General features: G+C 39.8%; 1 protein-coding gene across 3 annotated transcripts in view; it reads left to right on the forward strand.

Annotated features, from left to right (window-relative positions):
* The window catches only part of LOC119418618 (exostosin-1), a 241,899-nt gene extending 219,541 nt beyond the window's left edge, over positions 1-22,358 (forward strand). For all 3 annotated transcript variants that reach the window (XM_037685939.1, XM_037685940.1, XM_037685941.1), the window contains 6 exons: positions 3,410-3,528; positions 4,056-4,151; positions 10,024-10,113; positions 18,043-18,203; positions 20,107-20,278; positions 22,131-22,358. In XM_037685939.1, coding sequence (XP_037541867.1) covers positions 3,410-3,528; positions 4,056-4,151; positions 10,024-10,113; positions 18,043-18,203; positions 20,107-20,278; positions 22,131-22,316 — 824 coding nt within the window. In that variant the 3' untranslated portion in view covers positions 22,317-22,358. The remainder of the gene's footprint in view (positions 1-3,409; positions 3,529-4,055; positions 4,152-10,023; positions 10,114-18,042; positions 18,204-20,106; positions 20,279-22,130) is intronic.
* The last annotated feature ends 2,777 nt before the right edge of the window (positions 22,359-25,135 follow it).

Genomic DNA, 25,135 nt, shown 5'->3' on the forward strand with positions numbered 1-25,135 from the left:
TAGCCTTAGGAGCTGAAAAGACGTTGATGTGATAAAGTTGAAGCTGAACTTTAGTGTTTTTGGTCCAAGATAAAGTGGGTAGGAGTTACTGTGTAGAAGAGGATTTTATTTTATTATTTTAATTTAGGGCGGCTGTGGCTGAGTGGTTAGAGCAGTCGTCCTCCAATGCAAGAGTTGGGGGTTCGAATCCACCAGCAGTCACGTGCTGAAGTGTCCCTGGGCAAGACACTGAACCCCTCATCGCCTCCGATATGTCCCATCAGTGTATGAATGTGATAAAACACTGATTAGTCTCTTGAGAATGATTTGTTCAATTAACTTTGTAGAGATGTAGTAGAGCGCTGTATGAATGAGTGTGTGGAGGTAGATGAGGGCACGGGTTGTAGTGTAAAGAGCATCGAGTGTCTTGATGAGACAGAAAGGCGTTAGATAATACAGTCCATTTACCATTTAATCTTTTGCTTGTCTGAGGCCAGGCACAATGGTGGGGCCAGAAAGTGGACACCCCGATAATTTGAGGAAACTATATTTTTAAGCAATGGAGAAACTGAAAACCATAGTTTCCTCAAATGATAGGGGTAGACAGTTTACTTAGTTTACTTAATGCATGTGTGTGTGTATATATATATATATATATATATATATATATATATATATATATATATACACACACATATACCCATGTTGCAACCCAAGTTTTGACAGAAACCGAACACCTACATGCAGCCACACATCATAATGGAAGTTGTAACCTCGTTTATTTTTCAAGTTATCACACTCTCCACATGGATGAACTCAAGGAGAGTATTTCTAATACCCCCTCTTTGCTCTGCAACAAAACAAATCAGTCTTTATTATATTTTTAATGTGATTACATGATAGTAATTTATAATGCATCGTTCATCTTTTGAATTTTTTACTCCTAAAGTCTCCAGATTCTTAGTTTAATTTTTTCTTATTTTTTCCTACGATTTCTTTTTCCTGAGCAACTATTCGTTAGTTGCTTTAAGAGTTGTAAACGTAATACATTATTTTATTTTATTTTTTTATGAAAGGGGTAATGAGGCTTGGACCCTGAACACGTTTATGTATTGCTCAGTTCAGGAGTGGTTAGTTAAAAAGAAAACTGGTTTATTATTCACTTAAATTACTTGAAGCAAAAGTCTCTTTAAAGGTGGTCAGTTTTAGGAAAGGCTGTTCTTTTAATGATCCTTAAAGCTTGTAGTCAATAGTTCTAGCTCCTTTAATGGTTGCAAGGCAAAAGCCAAGTTTCTAAAACAAAAGTTTACAAGAGAAGATTTGGACTGATGATTTAAAAAATGTGCCAATCATTACGGTACGTTTCGTCACGAGGAAAAAAACATTTACACTTCTGCTTTCTTTGCACACAGTTGTAAAACGTGGGATTAGTTCTCTTTCAGACTAAATGTTTAATACCCAACAAAGTTCAGTCAGGTCCTCTGGACAGTTTATTTTTTTGATTAAATGTTTCATCCTTCATCCAAAGGACTTCATCAGTCCAAGGAGCCACAACAAACAGTCCCACAGGCAGCACATTCTCATAGTGGGCCATTGGATCTCTCAGGAATAGTTCCCTCAAATATGTTTAAAGAAGAGTTACAGCCTTTAGTTCAACTTTATTCTAACCCACAGATGTACAAATCACAAAACAAGAATTAAACTTTAAAGCAAAGTTAAAATAAATTAAAAAAATCTGTACTCAAGAAACAAAACCGCATATCTCAACTGAATAATAAAAGTAGACACGAGTGCAAATACATCAAAAGATGAAGAAAACATATAAAATTTTAAATGTAGACATTTTTGTAGAATCTGGTTCATCAGAGATTTAATGAACTAAAGTTCATTAGCAGGATTTATATAGTTTAATTTGATCATTTGAATAATCTGCATTTCTTTATAATTTACCAGAAACTTCAAAATAACTTCCCGTTTCTGAGTCGTTGGGAGATTTTAAAGTTCTTCCTCCCTGTGTTCCTCTGCTAATTTAAATATTATCGACAACACGACGCAATTAATTTAATTATTTTGTACGACGACTTTATTTCAACACTTAGTTTAAAGCAAACATTACCACGTTAGAAGTCCATGTAGAATAATAATCAAGCCGTTCAGTTTTTCCAAGAAACAAAGCTTGAACCTTTTTTCTGTGACCCGTGCAGAAGCAGAGCTCCTGCTTCCATAAATACCACTTAGCCCACCTGAGAGGGCTGATTGTGGGGGCCGGTGTCACAGAGATGGATAGAGCTACACTAAAGAGCACTTTGACTCCACTTATCCATGAGGAGATGTGCTCCCCTGTTCCCAGACCCAGCCAACGGTTGACTCTCCCTCTGCCTGCAGTCGGGCTCTTTTCGGTTATTTATGTTAAAAGTCTGTCTGCGTGTGTTCACATAGTTTCCTCCATTTATCTGTGATACATTTCTGCAGGGGATGATTTATAAAGTAGAAGAGAAAGTTGCTTTTGATTTTTAGTTTTTGAAGAATGAAAACATGATCTGCCTCCAAAAGCAAGTCGAAGGGTCAAACGAAGGATTTATTCAAGCAGCTAAGTTCTGCTTTATGTGTCTCTGTTCCCAACTGCATTTAAATACAAGCACCTACAAACTGCTGGTAACCACCCAGTCATTTCATGTAGCGCACGTATGTTAATATATTTACACGGATCATGAAGTCTTCATCTCACTGGGCTGCAACTGTTAGAAATAAAAAGCAGCGTTCTGAGGAAACTTTCAAAATGTCTCTGCTCAGTTTTCTTTATTTCCTCATGTGAATCAGCATCTTGTCTTGCAGGAACGAAGTCACTAAGCTTTACATGGAGCACTTTAAAATTTGCAGTTTGTGCTTTTTATAAAAAAAAAAAAAAAAAACTTAATTACTTTTTATTTAACAGAATTACATTTAGAAAATAAATTTCCATCACAGAAACTTTTTTTATTATTATTTTTATGGTCAGTGGCACCATCCTGAGTCTCATGTGAGCGTTTTTAGTTTCCCCTAAACATTTTGAATGAATCGGACCTCGTAGACTTAAAAACATTATTTGAAATGATTAGTAAATCAAAAACTGATCAACTGAAAATGACGTTCAGTGAAAGAAAAGCCTCTGCTCAGGGTTTGAAAACTGAACGTTCTCTGGACAGAAAGATGCAGCTAATTATTTTACAGAATGAAACGTCTTCTGTTCAGCTTCATGTACAGATTGATCAAAGTGACTTAAAGATGTTTAGTCTTAAATGAAATGTGTTGAGTGAAGGGGGGGGGTTGTTGTTAGACGATGGGTGCAGCTCGGATCAATGGGTGCAGTTTACTGTGATGGAGCTTCACAAAGAGCTGTGTGTATTAAAACAACGTTAACAGGCTTTACTCACCTTCTGTGTGTGTGCAGGTAAAAGCCCGTCGCAGCAGTTCACAGCTGTGATCCACACCGTCTCTCCTCTGCAGTCCCAGATCTCTCCTGTGGTGAAGCTCATCATAGCTGTAGCCAAGTCCAAGTTCTGTGCACAGGTGGGAAGTCCGTCAGAACCTCACTGATTGTTGCTGCTTCAACCAGAATCCATCAAACGGAGCAGGAGAAACACGATAAAAATGTTTTTATGTCTGAACGGTTCACATTTCTCCTGCCGCTGTTTATTTCACGTCTCCCTCTTTGAGTCGCTCAGTTTCTTCTTGTTAGAGGACCAAAAACACGAACATTTACAGTTTGACACAAACTTTTTTTTATAATAAGAGGAGTACATTTATATCTTTTAAACATTTAATGAGTAGATTAAGGGGGAAATAAAGAAAAAGTTGCATATAAATAGGGACAAGAGTAAAAGGCCAAATGTCTGTTGGTGTCATTCGCTCATTATTTATATATATATAAATATATATATATATATATATATATATAACGTTGACTTTCTTGATATTTATCAAGTCTGCTGAGCATCAACTATTAAACATGGCTGATGTTTGACATAAATTGTGCCTAAAACACAACGTTGCTGATGGAAGCTCATGTCCACCTCCCGGTGTTTTTCCTCATCTAGATCGTGGTTTTATGGACCTGTGAGACGCCGTTACCTCCTAGACATAAGTGGCCCTCCACCAGCGTGCCTCTCTCTGTCATCCAAGGACAGACCAAGGTAACGTCTGCTTTTTGTTTTTGTTGTCTTGAAGTGGAGCTGTGAGATTTAAGATTTATCTATACGTTTTAAAAAAGATGCGACAATAAACTAAACATCAATACAAGTTGTAGCCTTCAACACACGTACTGTATACACAAGCGAGAGCACAGCTGAGGTTCAGGGGATTACTTGTCCTCACGACGTTTTTTTTTTTTTTTTAATAAACAAAATATATTTAATAATTTCAAAGTAGTTCGTTTTTAATGTCAGGTTCTATTGTTTGTTCAATAAAGCCTGTGTGAACAATGTTTTTTCTCACTTTACTTAAGAAAATCTGAACTGATTGGTACAATCTGAGTTTATGTAGTTATTATAAAAAGATAAAAGTATTTTTTTTTAATTCCTTGTGGCTTAATTTGTTTTGTACTTAGATTTTGATGCTCTTACGTTGCAAGAACTATTTTCAAATAGACTATTTGTTTGGTTTTAAATTAATTTACTGTAAAATGGAGCATGAGCTCATGAATGGGTTTAAAATTTTGGAACTGTCCACGGGAACAAGTTTTAAGAAAATAAACGTTTTGATTTTGTTTTCATTTTTAGTACAGAGTTAATATATATATAAAAAAACCTTGAAACACCGATTGTGTTTTTATGGTCAGCTAAATGATGTCATCATACCACCTTTAATCCGACCTACGACCCAAGAGCCTCGTCTTTCTGTTCGTTTGGCTCCCAACATGTAAACTTTACGCTCCACGCCTTGTTTCCTGTTTTTGTTGCAGCGGCCTGGTATGGTTTCTGTAGCGCTATGGGTTGTTTTCTCTGTGGACAAAGACACAATAGACATTTTAAGAAACAAAAACAATTTTGCATTTCTGTGTGGACGAGGTCTTAATTTAAGTTTGATACACACAACAATGTAAGCTCACCTGAAGAAGGAGCGATGCTCTACATTCAGTCGGTGACAACTTTTGTCCTGTGTCGTTTAATTCAGACAGAGTTATTTCAAGTTTTCATAAACACTTATGGTAAAATAGAAAGAATGTGAGTTAATAAAGTCACAGCAGGAGTGTGACTCTGCAGAGTGCTGTTGTTCGCCGTGTTATTAAAGAATATTCTTTGTTCAAGAAGACGTGTGCTCTGTAAGCTCACAGCTGGTATGTGGTATTCTTGTGCTTCCAACTGAACTCATCTTCTCATTAGTTTCAACAACTGAGCCTCTTAAACACACTCCGACAGACTCACTAACCGAGCCTCCCACACAACCTCTAGCTGTGTCTGTAATCGTCTCTCTGTCTGAACCTCGTGCTTTCTCGTCTAATTGCTTCTGTTTGTTTTCATGTAAATGTCTCCCTCTTGAAATACAGGAACGGTGTTTTCATTGGCGACAGTGAAAAGCCTCTTGCAGCGCGTGTGGTCCTATAATTAGTCACGCTGTATATTGTCATGCTGCCAGGACAGATGCTCCTGAGTGCGTTTGCTTCGATTGCTGTTTGCTCCCACTGTAATAACAACAAACATGCACACAGTGTCATTTGTCTCACTAGGGAGCAGCAGCAGAGTAATTTGTTGTTGGTTATGGGTGTTTCTACTCTATAACGCTGAGTGTTTTTACTTCATCAACACGACTTTACTTCGTCTCTGCCGTCGGCCTCCGACTCTGCGTGAATCCACCGTGTTTTAGTGTCACGTCTGCTGAAGAATAAGGCTCCGGGTTGTAATCATTTAGATGCATTTTGCAATCAAAGTACCGACTTTTACAACCAGCAGCATCAATGTGACATGAAAATAAGGTCTGATTGTTTTTATACATTGTCAAATGAGAAACACCAGGAATGAGCAAGAAGTGATGTCTGAAAGTGAGGGACAATGAAAACTTCATTTCCTTTCAGTGGTGAGCTGTTTCATTCAACATTTCAAGTTTATTCACATTTCCTCGAGTAAATATAGTTGTTAGCAGAAGGAGCATAAGCACAGACTTCAGTATTTTTTTAAGTATTTAAATGTTGGGAAAAAAGGAAGTAAAACCATTAAACTCAGGCACTTGTAGGAAAAAAATACAGGTTCTTAAGAAATGTTTGTTCTTCTGTCTGTGAGTTGTGTATGCCAGATCACCCAGTGGATTTAACCCTACCATCTCAGATTGGGATTAAACTTGGCACGTTGTAATCCCACAGCACGGTATCTGAAATCTTCAATCTCAAAAATGTGTGGTAGCCTAACGTCAACCCCAGTTATCTCCAGTTATCTCCAGGTTGATTTCCACAGACTTGGTGGTGTTGGAAAGGAGATTTGACAAGGATTCAAATCTGCCCTTAGTTTTTTTAATTTCATTGTTGGGATCCACTGACATTTTGACCTTGAAATTGACCTTGTGGATCATGTGACCTTGAGATTAACTTTCCTGAAACATATACATTTTTTGTTTGTTTCTTTAGGAGCAATTTAAAAAACCATGTCAGCAGAAGTCTGTGTTTCCTCTTCCATTATACAAGCAGGGACTTTTTGTTTTAACTAAAGGTAAAGCTCTGGCAGCCATCTTGAATCAGACTGACTTCACAAATGAAAGTTTTTTTTAATTTTTTTATCCATCCTCTGGTTCACGATGAAACGGACGCACCTTTCTTTGTGACAGGTGATAAAATGTGACATCCAGCTTATAAAAAAAAAGTAAAAGTTCACAGATTAGGACGTCTCTGCAGAAACACGTGCAATATTTGAATTTAATCTCTGCATTAATCTGCATATGACTTCAGTATGAACGCAAAGCACGAGTCTCGAAGGGCCGTCTTTAAAGCAGCAGAACCTTTGGTGAAAATAAAAAGGAAATTAATGAAAAGAGAGCGATAAAGAGAAGGTTCAGACCACCGGACTTTGCTGTAAGCAGTGATTAAAACTCAAATCTAATCTTCCTCTCACATGATTTTAGCTGATTTGACATCGGCTCGTGAAGCTGAGATGGAAACTCTTTAAACTTTCTAGATATTTGAGGTTTTAGTTAAATAAGCCTCTTAATTCTTCTCTGTGTATAAGAAAGTAAAAAGCATTTCATTTGAAGCTTTGGATTGATGCCCGCACCCGCAGCAGTGAGGTGGGGGGAGAGAAAAAAGCCGAAGTGTTTGTACCTGCAGCTTAAAGCTGGGTGGAGACACAGCTGAGCCGCACGTTGTTTTTAGCTTTTTAGCTAGCTAGTATTGCGCGCAGCTAATTAGCGTTACGCCTGTACCGACAGGTGGAGGGGGCGTGCTCGGTTCTGTTAACTGGGTGGGGCGGCCCGCTTGTATAATGGTAGGGGAAACACTTATGTATGAAAACATGAAATTAGCTTATCATGATATGATTTATTTTCCCGGGCAAGCTTTTTTTTTTTACCGGTATTATCGTGAACGATATGATGTGGCCCAGCACTAGTAGAAGCTAATGGGCACATCGTTTCATTTTTTTACTCTTTAATGAACCTTCATAGACGTTCAAAGGAAGAACCCTTAAACTTTGGTGCGATGTGAAACAGGCAGCACTTTAGAGGAACATTTAACCGTTTTATTCAAGATTGTTTATCGTCATTCACATCGCATGTGGGACATGAGGTGGAATGAAATTGTGTACACAGGGTCCCAGTTACATCCAACAATAGCAAAAATATAAATTGTAAAAAGAAACTGTTAACAAGAATCTAAGATAAAAACTAAGATATATATTAAACAAACGCCCAACGGTAACACTAATAGTGTAAAACAATAAACCGAACAGCCGCAGCACGATTCTCTTATTCTGTTCGGCTATAATTTACAAACTGATGTGAGCGGAGTCGAGCTCGGAGCCGACCCCAAAAATAACAAACTGAGATTTATTCAAAACATGCACCAAAATACAGAAACACGGCGCCAAAAGTGGAAAAAAAACTAAATCTACAGCAGCATGGTCCTATTGATGACAGTGAGGTTATTTTAGCAACATGGTCCAGTTAGCAGCATGAAACTGTTAGCAGTGAGGTTCAGTTAGCAGCGTGGTGGTGTTAGCATCGTTAGGGCCTGCTAACTAGACCTGCTATCTGGAGCCCGATGGTAACAATGACCGCAGCCCAGAACTGGACCCAGCAGATGGAGAACATCCAGGTTTCCCTGCGGAACCAAACGGGTCTGTAGAGTTCAGTCCATGCAGGCAGATAGAGGATCATGGAAACAGCCGCCATGACAGGCCCGAGGCTGGAAGGCCTGAACCACGATGACAGGATGGCAAGGCGGCGACACAGAAAACTCCACGTGTGTCGTGGTCATACCTGTACTGTGTATGTACATTGTAGGCACAAAAAAACCCTTAAAACAAATCAACGGGAACACAAAAAGATCGAGTTCACCTGGAGCCTGTGAAGCTGCAGCTTGGCTGAGCGTGGCCGTCTTGGCGGTTTTTTTTTACCTCTTGAATGCATCATGATGATTTTATATTCATGAATTAGGCTTAGTTTTTAAAGTTAATAATATTATTTATCCGAGGAGCCAGCAGACTGCTTCATTCAAGATGGCTGCCACCACAAAAACTATTATACCTCACTCAATTTACAGATACCTAAATCTGAGCTAAAGTTTGACGCGGCAATAGCTGTGAGTCATTCACAACATATACTCTTAAATTCCAACTCGCCACAATCTCTTCTTTTTTTTTTTTCCTGGCATGAAAGGCAGCGAGCAAAATGTAATTCAAGGAGTTCTTGGACCAGAATGGTTAAAGACATAATTGTATTTTAGGCCCAGTTTACACAGCATTTTCCTGCAAACATTATAGATGTTCCAATGATTGTAAAAAAACGCGTTCATACGTTAAAGATGTGATCACAGACGTTGTTTAAGCACGACTGAAAAAGACGCTGAACCTGCTGTCGCTGTGACGAGCAGACACTTCAGTCTCGAGCATGAAAAGTTTCATCCAAAAGGACAAATACACGGATGTTTGGACCCAAGACAGGGTTGGGTTCTGCTACAAGTTACTTTAAATTAGATATCTAAAAAAAATCAGGAACTTGTAAACTCTTGACTGACAGCAACCGTACAGCGCATGCGCTAACACTTCCACTTTTAAGTAAATTGCACTTTCTGGTGAAACAAGACCTGGACTTTAGAAAAACTTCCAGTCTGAGATTTAAAGGTTTTCATGTCAGACAATGGTTGTTGTGGTGTAAACAGCCAAAACACAACAGAATAGTTCTGGTTTCACTTTAAACAGTGTGTAAACTGGGCCTTAGTGCTCAGATGTTTGTTAAATAAAAGTGTATTTCTACATTAACGCAGTTAAAACTTTACAAAATAGGAAGTTGTTTTTTTAAGTTTTCAGAACTTGCATGTAGATGATTTTATTGCAGCATTAAAGACTTAAAAAATATATTAATGGTAAAAATATAATAATAATCTCAACAGTAAATGGTGTAGGTGAGTCAGTTTTTACCTGTTGTTTTTCAGAAAGCTTCAGCAGACCCCCCCCCAAACATCCATGTTTTGAGCCTCCATTTGTTCTGCAAACAAACAGTTGAATAATTCACACTTTAATTACGAGTCAATAAGCTGAGCAGCAGCCATCTTTAGGCTAATGGATCAGGCTCCACTACATTTTCTGTTGGGCGCTGAATTGATAAAGAGTCACACAAACCCATTAAGGGAGCTCATTGATCGACAGACGAACAGTTGGAGGTGAAACAAACACATTTGTTGGTTTAGTTTTGGATTTTTATGCCTCTCCACTAATTATATTTATTTAAAACTGATGTAAACCTACATTTTCCTGACCTTTAGAAGCGCTCTGCCTCAGTAGAGTTTAATTAATTCAGCATTCTTTTCAGTTATTCTTGCTGCTTATTAACTATATTAACGTACACACCATCTTTGTTTCTGTGCAGACGATGAGCAGTCGTTTTCTCCCCCACGACATCATCGCCACGGACGCCGTTCTCAGTCTGGATGAAGACTCTGTTCTCTCAACCAATGAGGTGAGTTATTGATTACAAACATGAGAACTTGGGACACTGATGTCCCGATGCATTCTCAATAATCCAGGTTGAAAAATCTAAAAAAGAGTTAAGTCAGGTCCTCTGGATGGGTTCAAAAATCAAATGGACAAATATAACTGTGTATCATCAGCATAACAATGAAAATTTATCCCATGCTGTTTAATAACTTTACCTAATGGAAGCATATATAAAGTAAAGAGTATTGGTCCAAGCACTGAACCCTGAGGAACTCCATGACTAACTTTGGTGTAAGAAGAACATTCATTATTTACGTTTACAAACTGGAATCTATCAGATAAATAAGTTAAAGATGTACATGTAATGATTACTTTAAGCTTTATTAAATCAACAGATAAATGCGACTGTCGTCCAAGAAACTTTTCCCTGAATAACTCTTGAAAGCTGAACCAACTGCAGACCCACTTTATAAAAGCAATCAATGTTTTTGGTTAAATTAATACCAATTTATTTTTATTTAAATGTAAAACATTTTCTATAAGTAATACTTTAAGAGAATTTATTAGAGCATTTATTAGAGCGTCAGAGTTTTGTTGTTGTTTTTTTTTTGTACCATTTCTTCCCACTCTTCGTCCTGTGAAATGTTTCCTCATCAGCTCGGGTCTGCACAGTTTCTTGTCAGCCAGTGGAACAGGCAGGTGATATCTTAACTCGGTATTGATCGGCGCTGAAATGAGGCAGTCAGTTCACGCAGAGTCATGAATACACATCATTATAAATGAATTGCCTCGCTCTGCCCAACAGTGACCACTCTGAGGTGAAAGTGTGCTTCGCCTTTAAAGAACCGGTTCAAACGTATCAGATAAGAAATCAAAGTAAGCAGGGTGAGAGGAGTCAGAGCTCCGACTACAGACTCAAGTAAAGGCCTTCAATCTGGTCTTGATGACATTACTGCGTAGCGTTACGATTGATGATTGTATTCTTTTAATTCAACTCGCTGTGGGAGGAAACCAGAGGACGAATACGACGAGGGTAGGAAAGTTAAAGTAGAGGAGAAGGCATCAAATGAAACGGAGCAAGTAAAAAGATGTTTCTGAAAAGAAGGGATCAATTAAAAAGGAGAAAATCAAGTGAAATCAAGGCCGAAGGAGGAAAGTAGAGAGCAGCTTGAATGAGATTTAATGAAAAACAAAGTGCTTTCATGGAGTCAGGAGTTTTACCAGAGCCATTATCTCAGCGTCTGTATCATTACTCTGTCAAAACACGGAGCTGCGCTTCGATTAAAGCCTCACTCGTTACTTAAAAGCAAAGATGAGGCGCAGCCCAGTGGTTTGGTTCCCTCACATTTCTCTGGGGACAAATTAAAACCAGTGAGACTGTCGAGAGGAAATTATGTTTATGTTCCCTTTTTAAAAAAATTTTTTTTTATTTTTTACTCCAGACTTAGGTGTGATCGGCCCTTATACATCGTAAGGCCCGACCCGATTCTGCCTGGGTTTTGAGTGTTGGCACTGGGCGGTCACTCATTTGTAGCTCAATATTTGGACCCCAGAGACCTGAGGTTCCATTCGAGCCGGGCTGGTGTCAGCAGACTGCAGGACACAGATTGATTCTCTGGCCGGGGGGGGGGTCAAACTTCCAGCGACTGCTCCTCACCACCACTTCCTTCAGCTTCTGACCGGTCGTGTAATAGAGCTCCCATTTTTTTCTTTACAAAAACAGCAACATAAAATAAAGCATTCTTGATACAGTAAACAGTAGTTTATCCACTGGCGTGGTGCCAAAAACCTTTAAACATGCTGCTGTCCAGCCTCTCCTGAAAAAAAACAAACCTTGACCCCTCAGTCGTGTCCAACTTCCGGCCTGTCTCCAAACTCCCATTTGTTTCTAAAATACTGGAGAAAATAGTTGAGTCCCAGTTGAAGTGCTTCCTGGAGGATCACACCATCTTATAGATATTCCAATCTGGCTTTAAACTTCTCCACAGCACTGAAACGGCCCTGCTGAAGGTCTTTAATGACATTTTCTTAACCACTGATACTGGTGATTCTGTGCTGCTTGTCCTGTTGGACCTCACAGCCACCTTTGACACCATCGACCATGAGATCCTCATTGCTAGGTTGGAGAAGTGGGTGGGCATCACAGGGTCAGCCCTCAATGGGTTCAGATCCTACCTCACTGACAGATCCTTTTGTGTCTTCATCAAGGATTTTAGTTCTGCAGCGACAGAGCTTAAATCAGGGTTCCGCAGGGGTCCATCCTGGGTCCCCTCCTATTCTCTTTATACCTGCTGCCGCATGGTGCTATTTTCCGGAAACACAACATGCCCTTCCACTTCTATGCCGATGACTGTCAAATTTACTTCCCCCTAAGACACAATGGCACATGCTCTATTCATCCTCTGCTCGACTGCCTGGCTGACATCAGGGACTGGATGGCTTTAAACTTCTTAAGTTTCAATGAAATTAGTCTGAAGTCATGTTGTTCCCTCCCAATGACACGATCACAAACCACTGCATCGACCTCTCCGCTCTAATTCTGTCAGAAAAACAACGAGTCACTAATCTGGGCGTGATAATGGACCCTTTCCTGAAACTTAACAATCATGTTAACATGATTGTTAAATCATGCTTCTTCCAACTGAGGCTGCTGTCTAAACTGAAGCCCATATTGTCCAAAAATAACCTGGAGACAGTAATACATGCATTCATTACATCTAGGCTTGATTACTGCAATTCGCTCCTGTTTGGTATCAGTCAGACCTCCACTGCACGGCTACAACTGGTCCAGAACACAGCAGCTCGATTTTTAACCAGTACAGGCAAAAGAGAGCACATTACACCAGTTTTGGCCTCACTGCACTGGTTACCGGTTCACCTTCGAATCCAGTTCAAAATACTCATGTATGTCTATAAATCGCTGAACAGTTTCTCCCCCCCCCCATCTCTCTGATCTGCTACAACCGTATGTCCCACCACGTTCCCTGAGGTCAGCGGACCAGTTGCTCCTCACAGTTCCAGGAACTCGTCTTAAGCGCAGAGGGGACAGGGCCTTCTCTGTAGCAGGACCAAGACTTTGGAACGAGTTACCTCTGCTTGTCAGACAGGCCCCCTCCCTCTCGGTTTTCAAGTCCCGGTTAAAAACTCATTACTGTTCAATAGCTTTCAACACCAGAGGATCTGTGTTTTGATCCTGTACGGTCCACACTGGTTTGTCGTCATATTTATTATCTGCATCGTTTTTATGTCTATATTTTTGAGTTGCTTCGTGTGTTGCCTGTTGTTCTGTCTGTACAGCACTTTGGTTGGCCTTGTAGCTGTTTTAAGTGCTCTATAAATAAAATGGTATGGTATGGTACATTTCAGCTGGATTTCGGCTGTTTCTGGACATGAAAACAGTCGACAAATCTGACGTGCAGTGCCAGCCCCTAGATGTTTTACTGATCACAGTGAGTCCAGTTTCATGCTTTAAACAGGATCACAAACCGTTTACTGCTCTTTGTGATGCTCCAGAACAAGTTAGTACCATAAAACTTTGATTTTATTTTTCTTCTGCAGAAATAAATGGTGAATATCAAAGGGAGAAATCTTAAACACGAGGTGGAGAAGCTCATTAATGTGGTTATGAACCCAGTGCAATGCCTCTGTAACATGACGTGAGTTTAGCTGACGTTGTAATAGATGTTGGAACACAAAATTACTGCATCATAAATAAAATCAGCAGAATTGTGTTTGGTTGTCAACAATTATGAGTCGTTTGTTTACATACATACCAACAGAAGAATATTTTTCATTCAACCTTTATTTCTACAGGTTAGTCTCATTGAGTCACAAGAACTCATTTACAAGAGAGACCTGTTTTAGATATATAACATATAAACAACAACAATTCAACAACAATTAAAATCAAATAAGTTAGTCAAATCAAGATGCCATATAATAAAAGGTAAAATACTAAAAAAAAAATAAAAAAAAAAATATCATTGGCAGGATTATTGTTTAACACGTTTTTATACACCCTTAAAAATAAAAACATTAATTAGGTAAAATATTTCATATTTAAATAGTACGGTAATGAAACGCGGCCCTATGGATTGTGATCAAATCGTGAAATGCTTTAAAGATTCCCACACTGATCTGTAGTTGATATGGATCTACGAACTCAGACAGGAGATAAAACCTACCGTATTATTCAACCTATAAGTCGCAGTTTGGTTTTTTTTGCATAATTTTTATACCCTGTGACTTATATCCCAAAGTGACGTATTTATGGATTTTTTCCACATTTATAAACCAATTTTTGGCTGAGATCTGACCGTTTTCATTCATTCTGACTGAAAATATTGAACGCTACCATTTTCAGCCGCTGGATGACACTCGAGTAGTATGGCATGCCATTGTATCATGTAATAGGTAAAAGTGGGTATTAATGACACAACCGGCTTGCCAGAGCCTGCCACCTTCATCCAGCTCCAAAATCATGCCTGGAGCAACCGTCAAATCAGCTTCTTCTCACTGCACCGCCTCAGAGACATGCAGCTGATTTGACCATTAAAGTGCATTTATTAAGTAAAAGTTAAACTGAGACACACCTTTACTGTAATTTTGAGCAAACAAATAATTGTTTTTAAGTATTAATCTTGTTAAATTCTTGTTAAAGTCCTCCCGTGCACGCTCCCATGGCAGCCAATAGATTTTTGACACACCGGCCCACATTTCTAGGTTGTCAGCGGTGATGCGTAAGAGATGAAACGTATTTATGGATTTTTCCACTTTATTAGACACGTTTGGACTGATGCGACTTATAGGGCGGTGCGACGCGTACGGTGGAAAATACTGTAAACCTCCAATCAGCAGAACAAGAGATCATTCTACGACACATTTCTTTAAAGTTTCTCAAGCGTCGCAGTGGGTCTGCTTCAAATAGAAAAACTGATTTTACAACAAAAAGCCAAAGACTGAAGGAGCATAGAGAACTAAAACGTACTGTAGCTCTTTGTCTCGTAGCGTTGGACGTGTTAAACCCAAATGCCGTTAAGAGATTTGGAACAGATCTATTGCAGGATTGACCCTTTGATCCTTGAATCAATTCTGGCCTTCAAGAATCTGTTGGTATGTATGACACACGGCAGTGAAGTCGTATTTCTGCCACGTTAAGGGACGCATCATTAAATTGTGTTTATATCATAAGATTTATCCATCTTCACCTGTAAATTAAACCACATAGCTTAAACAAGAAGAAAACGCAGTGAAATTATCCGTTTGAACCCTAAATAGGTGCAAAGATTTCATGTTGTCACTGACACGAGCTCTTTCACCTCTTAATCTCTGAAGGCATTTTATTTGCAGGATGATATAAATGTTTTCAGCACATCTGTGGAGACATCTGAGGCGTACAGATTCAGCCGCAGACGTGTCAATTGATCAGGGGCTGCACGGAGAATGGCAGCCGCAACCTTTCTCTGGGCTTAGCGCTGCTGCTTTACAGTAATTGCTCACACGATTCATGACAGAAGCCGCAAGGTATCACTAAAGAACATCCACTTTCACTGCTCTCCTCCCTAACTCCGTCTCTCTGCCTTTACTATTCTGGTAATTAATTTTCTGTCCCGGTTCCTGAGGTGGTGTGTGTGTGTGTGTAGCCAAGTATTTGATTATGTGCTGATCCCCTTATTCTCTGGTGTGTCTGCCTGTGTGTCTCAGAGGTGTTTTTGAATTCAAAAGAGGGTCTTTGTCAGGAGGATCAGGCTCCTTCAAGGACACCAGGTGCTCCAGACAAGGAGATTTCTTGTTTACTGGTGTAGCAGGCAGCCTGAAGCAGCTCCAGAGGTGGAAACACCTGGAGAAAAGTATCGCCTTCACTAATGTATACACAAACTTAACAACAGTTCAGTTCTTCAGCGCTCTTGTGCATCTCAAAACAAAATAAAATTAAGTTTTCATCAACAAATTAATGTTTTCCAAAGTATTTTATAATAAATTAGGATTTTCTTTTTATTTTCTGTTTTATTACCTGGGGGTGAAAATTTTAAGCAAAAATACCTTAAATGTGTAAAATTAGCTTCAATCTGTAGTTATCCACTTCACATCCAGTAAAGACCGAGGCGGAAATAAGTTTTCAACGTTCTTTGTCATTCACATCACGTGATACATGAGGTGGAACGAAAGTGTGTACCCAAGGTCCCAGTTACACCCAAAGTGTGAATACAAACGAGTTTTAAATCATTTCAGCCATGCATCCACATGGAAACAGTTTTAGAAGATCAGAAATTTACTTCTTTTTTTTTAAATAACTGGGCTCCAGAAAGAGAAAAACTTGTGTGTAGAAATCTTAAACATCTTTTTAACTCCAGCTAAATGATTCTTTATTATTACAACAAATAATCTGATGCTGAAAAGGTTGTGATGGTCTTAGCCAGGGCTTAATTTAATTGATTAATTTTATTTAATTATAATTTATGTAAGCCGGTCTATGCCAGAATACAAACAGCAGGCGAGCCGGCGGAGGTGGTGGGGTGTCTCGAGGGTCCTCCCCCAGAAAAGTTTGAATAAAGTAGATGTGATTTCCTGCATTTTGGTGTATTTTAACGTGTTTAACATCTACGTTTACCTGCATTTGTAAACACTCCACTTCTGTCAAGCACCCCCCACCTACTTGACAGTTCCAAGCCCGACTTTTCTCCTCTGAATTCACTGTTCGACTCCACATGTGAAACCTCCAGGCGCCTCCTCCGTCTGTTCATGGCGGCTGCCTGTGAGCTCCTCCTGGTTATCTTGACACTCAACTGTCGCTGCCTTCAGGTGCTTCAATTCTCCGTTGCCCAACTAAGGTCAATGAGAAGCTTTTTTTATGAAAGTAAATTGGACTGTGTATTTTTAGTTTTTCTTAGTTCATATCGTAGATGTTATCATTGTTTTTCTTTTACATTTTTATTGTTGGATGTAACCGGGACCCTGTAATGTCGTATGTGGTGGAACGACAATAAAGAATCTGTGACTCCGTCTTTTCGACATTTTGATCATGTCGTTTTGATACATGATGTGAATAATACACAAATGTTTCTTGTTTTTTAGTAAATAATCAAAATTTTATTAATGACCCACCTAATCTGTCAAACTGATTTGCAATTTAGTTGTGCTGTTTAATTATATTTTGAGTTTTTTAATAAAATTGCGTGATGACTTTGGACTTTTAGGGGTGGAGATTTTTTTTAACGGTAGAAGTGGAAATGCTACTTGAAGAGGTGGCTCATGTGACATTAAGAAGCTTGTTAGTGGCTGTTGTGTTTAAAATTAGTGTTTATGTAATTATTTTCAGTTTATATATCCAATATAAGTTTTATTTGTTCAACGCAGTCATGTTTGTTTATAACGTTATTATTAGTAAGCCTGAGAGTTACCAGAACGCACCCTGTCAAAATAAGAGCGTTTCTGGATCCTGTTCCGGCAGAATCCGGCTCAAATTAACCTCTGGTCTTAGCACTGTGTTAACGGGTGCTGCTTTTTAAAGCAACAGTCACCATTTCAATTTAAACCATCAGAAATAACTGTCCATCTCTATAACAAACCGGAGTATTTTTAAATTCAGCCATATGAAGCTGCACCAAAGGTTGAATAACTGCAGCTGAATTAAGTTTTTCCTCTGCTAAAGCAGGAGAGGTAAAAATGTTTGCTGACCTCACAACTATTCTGCATCGACACGCATAAATTTGAATGATTTCTGCACATCTGAAAGGCAGCCGGAAAAGGTCAAGAGCACAAGATTTAGTGGCATCTAGAGGCAACAAAACAAGCTGAGACCAAATAAATCCATTAAGTTATTACCTAATGATAACACATTACACTGCAGTTCTGCCAGCAGCAGCCCTAAATGTTACACAGAATGCAGCTGCTGTGGGTTTTTTAGGTTTTAACTCCAGTTTTATTTTGCTTCCTCTTTGTGCTTCTGCAGGTGGATTTTGCTTTCATTGTATGGCAAAGTTTTCCAGAGCGAATTGTCGGTTATCCAGCAAGGAGCCACTACTGGGACAGTTCCAGGTCACGCTGGGGCTACACCTCCAAGTGGACTAATGACTACTCCATGGTCCTTACAGGAGCAGCTTTTTACCACAGGTACAAAACCTGAAGCGACTTCTAGCTGACGAGCAAACTGTTACTCACTTAAAACACCAACAAACGCTGCTCTAGAGCAGGAATATGTCCATCAACGTCTAATTTAATCTCTTATTAACAATTAATTACTTTTTTTACAGTTCTTCTGACGTAAACAGTTTTAGGAAAAGAAACATTTCTCAAAGAGTTCACGCTTAAATTATTATTTTTATTGCAAAATAGAGTTGAAGTTTGGCAGAAGGACTTCGACCCCCTCACTTGGTGATCATGTTTCTACAACTTGCCGGGTTAGTAGGACTGAAAGGAAGCAGGAAGATTTGTAGCTGAAATAAAAACAGGGCATGTTTAAAATGGAATATGGAGTAGAGCTGTCATTTGTAACCCAAACCCTGAGCCGGGTTCGGACCTGTAATTACTATTAATTTGTTGGGTCAGGTGGGTTTCAGAAATGATGGCTACGGGTTGGGGCCAGGTCTTTGGGCCCGAATGCAACTGTAATATGGAGTGTTACACAGTAGTGCTGCTTATGTTTTCTGCCTGAACTATCCCTAAACATGCCCCTCCCTGCTTATCACAAAGATATATGAACATCACATCTACTGTTTGATGGAACTGTGAATATAACGACGTTTCACCAGCACGACTGTTTAATTTAACCCACGTTACTCTGATCAGTCCTCGAGACGTCCGCCCTAAATGTCCAACCATCATTCCAAAGAGCAACAACTGCAGACGGGTGTTTAAACCCGAGTTGACGAGGAGCAGCGTGTGATCACATGATGAGCTCACGCTTCAACTCTCCTCAGACCACATAACGTTTTACACTGAACCGGCTAAACACGACACTGTTCTGTAGCTTTTCTCCGTCCATCTAGGTTCCTGTTGAAGTTCAGCTCTAAATTTTCAGATACGCCTCAAATTCAAGTCATGCATTAAACTTGGCACCTGTGGCTGTTTCAGCTATATTTTCTCTATGCTAACACGTTTGCAGTTATAAATTATGGGGTTTGCTTATTTCAGTGGTCCCAACTCTGGTCCTTGAGGAACACCATCCTGCATGTTTTAGTCATTTCACTGCTTTGACACGGGTGATTAACAGGTTTCTGAGGAACTTGATGAGGTGTGTTGGAGCAGGTAAACAACTAAAACATGCAGGACGGTGTTCGAGGACCAGGGTTGGTTCAAACAATCCTCTTGATCCTCAGTCTGTAGGCGACGAACTAAGAAAGGGTGAAGTGATTTGGTGTAACGCTCACACCGAGTTGTGCCGTATTGTGTTGAACCTTTTTGATTTGGAGTAAATTGATCACAATTTTCTTTTTGGGTTGCGTGAATACACAAGAATGTTTCGTCACTCTGTATCACGCTCCACTTTCCAACTTCACGGTAAAACGTTCCTTACAATTATTAAATGTCACTTTCATCTTAATAATTTTATGTAAGGCTAATAGAGAAGGAAATGGAACAACGCAGCCTTTCTACACTACTTTGTTATCCCATAAAGTGATTGTTAAAATACAAAAATGGAATTGAAAAAGTAAAAAATGTGAGTTTGTAGCAGAGCGTTAAATTAAACAGTTACTCTCCAAAGTGATTTTAAGCGACGTGTCACGCAGATAAACGGCGTTCTCCTCATCCTATTGTTAAGAAGCTGAATGCACCTCTTTAGTCCTTTCATTGGACTCTCAAATGCTGAAAACACGAGTTAGAAATGTGTGTGTGTGTGTGAGAGAGATCAGGGGACGGCAGACCTTGGCAGGGAGGTAAAAGACCTGACAGTGATCTAGTGCTCCCATGTTGCTGAGAGTGCAGCACAACACCCAGCAGAATATAAAGGAACAGAATGGAAGCTGTTAAAAGGAGATAAATACACAGAACCTCATCTGCTTCTCCCCTTCCTCAGATACTACCACTACCTGTTCACTCACTACGTCCCAGCCAGCCTGCTGACCATGGTGGACCACATGGCTAACTGTGAGGACATCCTGATGAACTTCCTGGTTTCAGCCGTCACCAAACAGCCGCCGATCAAAGTCACACAGAAGAAGCAGTACAAGGAAACCATGATGACCCAGGTACCAGACCCATTAGCTTTAGAGTCAAGCCCGTGGAAAAAAGGCCCAATACGCCCAGAGTCAGAACAAGTGGCGTTATTGCAACTGATGTTAATATTATATTGAAACCCAATATTTTCAGTCATCTGGACAGTTCATTTTTTGCTGAAACGTTTCACCTTCCATCCAGAAGGCTTCATCAGTCAAGGAAACACACGACACAAAACTGATTCTTCCCCCAAACAGCTTACTCCAAAGTGGAACAAACCAGTTGTGTTGATGCTAAGATGGTGACTGTCGAAGAGGGGGCGTGCCAAAGACATCAGTCGTTTTAAGACTGATCCACTTTGATCTTGGCTGTGTTCAAACTATCCATCAGTCCTGGCAGACGTAAACTCCATTTTTGCAATCTGTGGTCATTCAGAAATAATTACGTTTAGTTTTTCTCTGGAGTAGTTTTGGGTAATTGAATCCTGAAAATGTTTTATACTGTTGCTCCCCCTCAAAGATTTCCAGCTCTAAAACATCATCTCCTCATGTTTTGGAGATTGCACTGCAGATATTGTGTCTTAAAGCTGTGCACGTATCACACTGCTGCCACCAGCTGCAGATCGGTGGAAAAGTAGAGGAGAAATAAAAGCGTGTTTATGTTGACGCTACTTTTGGAGTGTCACAAAGAAAACATCAGTTCCCCTTTTCCAAAAGGAGAACAACGTTAAAGGCGATGGACAAAAAAAGTTTCATGTTAAATCAGGCCTGACCTTCTCTGTGGGAGATCCCTGTGTCCACGTGACCAACCTGATGTCAGGTTCTGATCGATGGCCTGACCACAGGCAGGATGATGACTCTGCAGAACCAACCCGGTGATTAATGTCTTAATTGTGAAGGCAGCGCAGCAAACCTAGATTTGCCCCCTGACTTCAGTCACTTCCCTTCTCTCCTCTGATTTGTGACTTTGCTTCAAGCAACAGCAGACGGATATTTAGCTCAACACAAAGAGCATGATGGGAGATTTTCTTATTTCTTTATTTAAAGTGAGGAAACGTTCCGAGTGCCAAACCACAACCGTCACTCTTTAATTATTCTACCTGGCCCGGAGCAGCTTCTACCTCATCCGTCCCTCCTGCTGCCCAGAACCGTTAAGAGAAAGCAGCACAGGGCGGGATAGCATCAGGGAGTCCTTTGGGATTAGACAAACGTCTTCACTACAGTTAAAAAACAACTGTCAATGAATATGCAGTGATGCTCTGCAAAAAATACAATAGTTATCAATCAAACCTGATTATGGTTTGACTTGTTTTACATAAAGTAGTGTTCGGCTGCACACGATCCCAAAACTTTGTGTTTAAAGATGAGATCCTGCCGAATTATACAACTCTGAAAAAGGTCAACACGTTAAAATTAGATTGGACACCGTTGTGAATCATGTGACGCCTGGTAAAATACACTTCCACTAGAACTGGCAGCGGATCAAAAAAAACTAAATGCACTAAAGTCTGTTTTCAAAGCAGGACGTCAGCCATCATACTACTCATCTTAAAGGCTTAGTTGGTCTTTTTCGAAGTGATGTTCTTAAAGAAAAGATCTAAGACTCGGGCTGATGAATATACAGACATGATGTTTTTAATGTTTAACTGATGTTTCTATTCTCCCGCATGGCATATCTCAGACTAAAGTACAGATGTGCGTCTTCGTTTAATCTTGAGAGTCAGGTGTGAAGTTTATCATAAATACCTGTACTCCGTGTCTGTACGTGTAAAACAATTTTCAGACCGTACAAAATTCATGTAAGCACAGATTTTATGTCTTATTATAATTAGTAGTTACTTGAAATGGACTCACCAGTTTCTTCTCTTCTGTTCTCTGATCCAAGGGCTCCAAGGCGTCTCGTTGGGCCGACCCAGACCATTTCACACAGCGACAGACCTGCATGAACGTCTTCAGTCGGTGGCTGGGATTCATGCCTCTGGTGCACTCCCAGATGAGACTGGACCCGGTTCTGTTCAGGGACCAGGTTTCAATCCTGAGGAAGAAGTACAGAGACATTGAGAGGCTTTGAACGAGACCCGATAGGTACACTAAAGTTTTAAATCAAAAGGGTGTCTGCGTCGGAAAATTTAAAACAGTACAAATACATGTGTTGTAGACGAGAGTACACGGATACCCACAACATTAAAACCATCTGACGATGAGTCTAGACACAAAGCTGGTTGTGGTAAAAGCCATCTACAGTACTTTTAGTTTAAATAAAGGCTGAATGAAAAAAAAGCGATGTAGACAGGTACATTTGTATAAAAGCTGACGGCAATGTAAAGATTTAAATAGTTTGAATGAAGTGGGTCCACTCAGAATTTAATGGATGGATTAGCGGTCCATCTGGGGTTACAGTCATGGTTTGACCATAATTTTTACAAAAATTTTCCGAAATGACAAACTTTTGCTACACATAAGAAAAAATCTATCTAAATTGTGTTAAGTTTAGATTTTGAGGTTCTGAGGGTAAAACATCCTGAGTTTAAACACAAATCAACTGGACTTTTCTGTTGTGCAGGGCTCATGTATCACATGCACTTTAAAAGCTTCTCTAGTTAGAAGCTAAACATCTTCAACTAACAGCTGTTTCATCTTCGTATCCACAGTTCGGACAATCCCAACCAGTACCTTGATAATTACAACGTACTTAACAGAACCACACACCACAACAATTCTTTATTCACTTCAGGCTGTTGTACAAACTACTGAAGTCTCTTCAAAGTAGTTAAGATAATCGTCAGTGCCTAGTTAAGGATATAAAGAGTGGATAATTTAAAAAAAATAACATTATTAAATCAAACGACACAGACTGTAAATTCAATAGTGACGCACAGATAAACAGACAGGTCACCAGTCAAAACCTGCTCACAACAATAGAAGTGTTACTGTAAACGACACATTACTGCACTTCCTGTTTGTGAACGTCTTTGAAAACCAATAAAGCTGGAAACCAGAACCTGGCCGTTGCCCAAACCCAAACTTTTCCAAACATGTTCCATTTTGGTGGAAGTCAGAGGTTTTAATGTTGCGGCAGATCAACTTTTACGTTCATGCACAAACAAACCGGACACGTTCTAGATCACTAACGGTAAGTGTTGCATGGTTTGGACACAGCTGTCCGGTTCAGAACCAGGAACTTATTACATGAAGGTAGAGTTTGTTCGACTGGACCGAGGTCGGTAAGGTTCAACTCATGGGTTGTATTTACAAAGTGAAATGATTCACTCTGAAGTTAAACATGTACAAAGAAACTAAAAAGACTTAAAGTGGACAAAAAGAACCAAACCGTAGCTTTTGGACCACATGACGGCTGCTACACCAAAACTCCTACAGAAAACATCACTACTCTTGTATACTCGTAGATTTTCAGCAGCAACTCTCGTCTGTATGAAGCAAATAAAAACAAAATAAAGATGTTATCAAGAGAAAAATGTCTTGAATTTCTTATTTTAGGCCCTTTCATGCATGTACAGGTGCACAAATGAAGTTGTAAAACAATGAGATTCTGGCACTGATGAGATGAAAAGAAAATCACGTGATTTTTAAAAGCAGATATTTTGCTAACAAACAGGGTTGATACAGTTAATGGCAAAGTTTAATAAAACATTTCATGCAGGGAGTCAGAATGTGTTGGGACGATGCTCGGCTACTATCACACTACATTTTAGCTCAATATCTGTCAAACTGACAGAGTTAAAGCAACTTCTGTTCTTTCCTAAGGCCAGGTGGCCGTGGCAGCCATCTTGAATTGGGTTGATACATCCAATACAGTTAGTCCCTGCTACTTCAGTTCGTTTATCGCGGTTTTTCAAAATAAGATTGGACATGACGCTGCACGAGCTACATGAACCTTTTATTTAAAATAAGTTATTTTAACTTATTTAGCACCTGCTGCACTTTGTGCAGCCCATACTGTAGGATAAACTTCCTGCTGCAGCTGTTCAACGTGCAGAGTGGGCATGGCCAAGAGCACCCCTACCATTATACAAGCGGGGCACCCCGTCAACAGAACCAAGCGCCCCGTCTACCGAACACCACCCACCTGTCTGCACTGACGTAACGCTAAACTAGCGGCTTGCGATGCAGGTGCACTAGCTAAAAAGCTAAAAGCAGCCTCTTCCTTCACGCTGAACGCACCCCCGCCACTCAAACGGTCGGTACAAACAGCGCACGGCTCAGATGTGCGTCTCTCTCCCCCGCACTTTGACAGTTTTGTTATCTGACGACTTGTTCATGAGATATTTTGCTAGCATGAAAGACAAACAGAAATATCCAACATTTTTCAGTCAGGTCATCTGGACAGTTTCCTTGTTTGTGCTGAAACGTTTCACGTTCGATCCAGAAGGCTTCATCAGTTAAGGAAACACACAAAACAAAACTGATTCTTCCCCCAACAACTTACTCCAAAGTGGAACAAACCAGTTTTGTTGGTGCAAACAGAAATTGTTATTGCCGGATAAAACTAATCAGAGCAGGGTTTTTTTGTGTTTTTTTCAAACTATGAACTTTCAGCTAAGTTCCAGTTTTAAACGTTGGGCGTTCTAAACGATCAGCACTCTGAAGGTAAGCTACTATTTTATGTGTGATGGAAAGAAGAAGCTGATAAACAAGAACAAACCGCTCCATATTCATCCTGTTGTCTCCATCCGACTGAGTCAGTGAAGCAAAGAGAAACAGCATCCTGACTGCACAAAGCTGTCAGCAGGGAATCCAGACTGTATTAATATCCAGCAGGATGACTGGGTTTTTTTCTACGAGACACTATAGGTCGTCCTGAAAATCTGAAACACAAGGCCCTCGTCTTTGTGAGAGAACGTTAAAAAGCTTCGTCGTCTCTGATCGATG

Source organism: Nematolebias whitei, chromosome 12 (assembly GCF_014905685.2).
Source record: "Nematolebias whitei isolate Nwh7 chromosome 12, NemWhi1, whole genome shotgun sequence".
Taxonomy (NCBI): domain Eukaryota; kingdom Metazoa; phylum Chordata; class Actinopteri; order Cyprinodontiformes; family Rivulidae; genus Nematolebias; species Nematolebias whitei.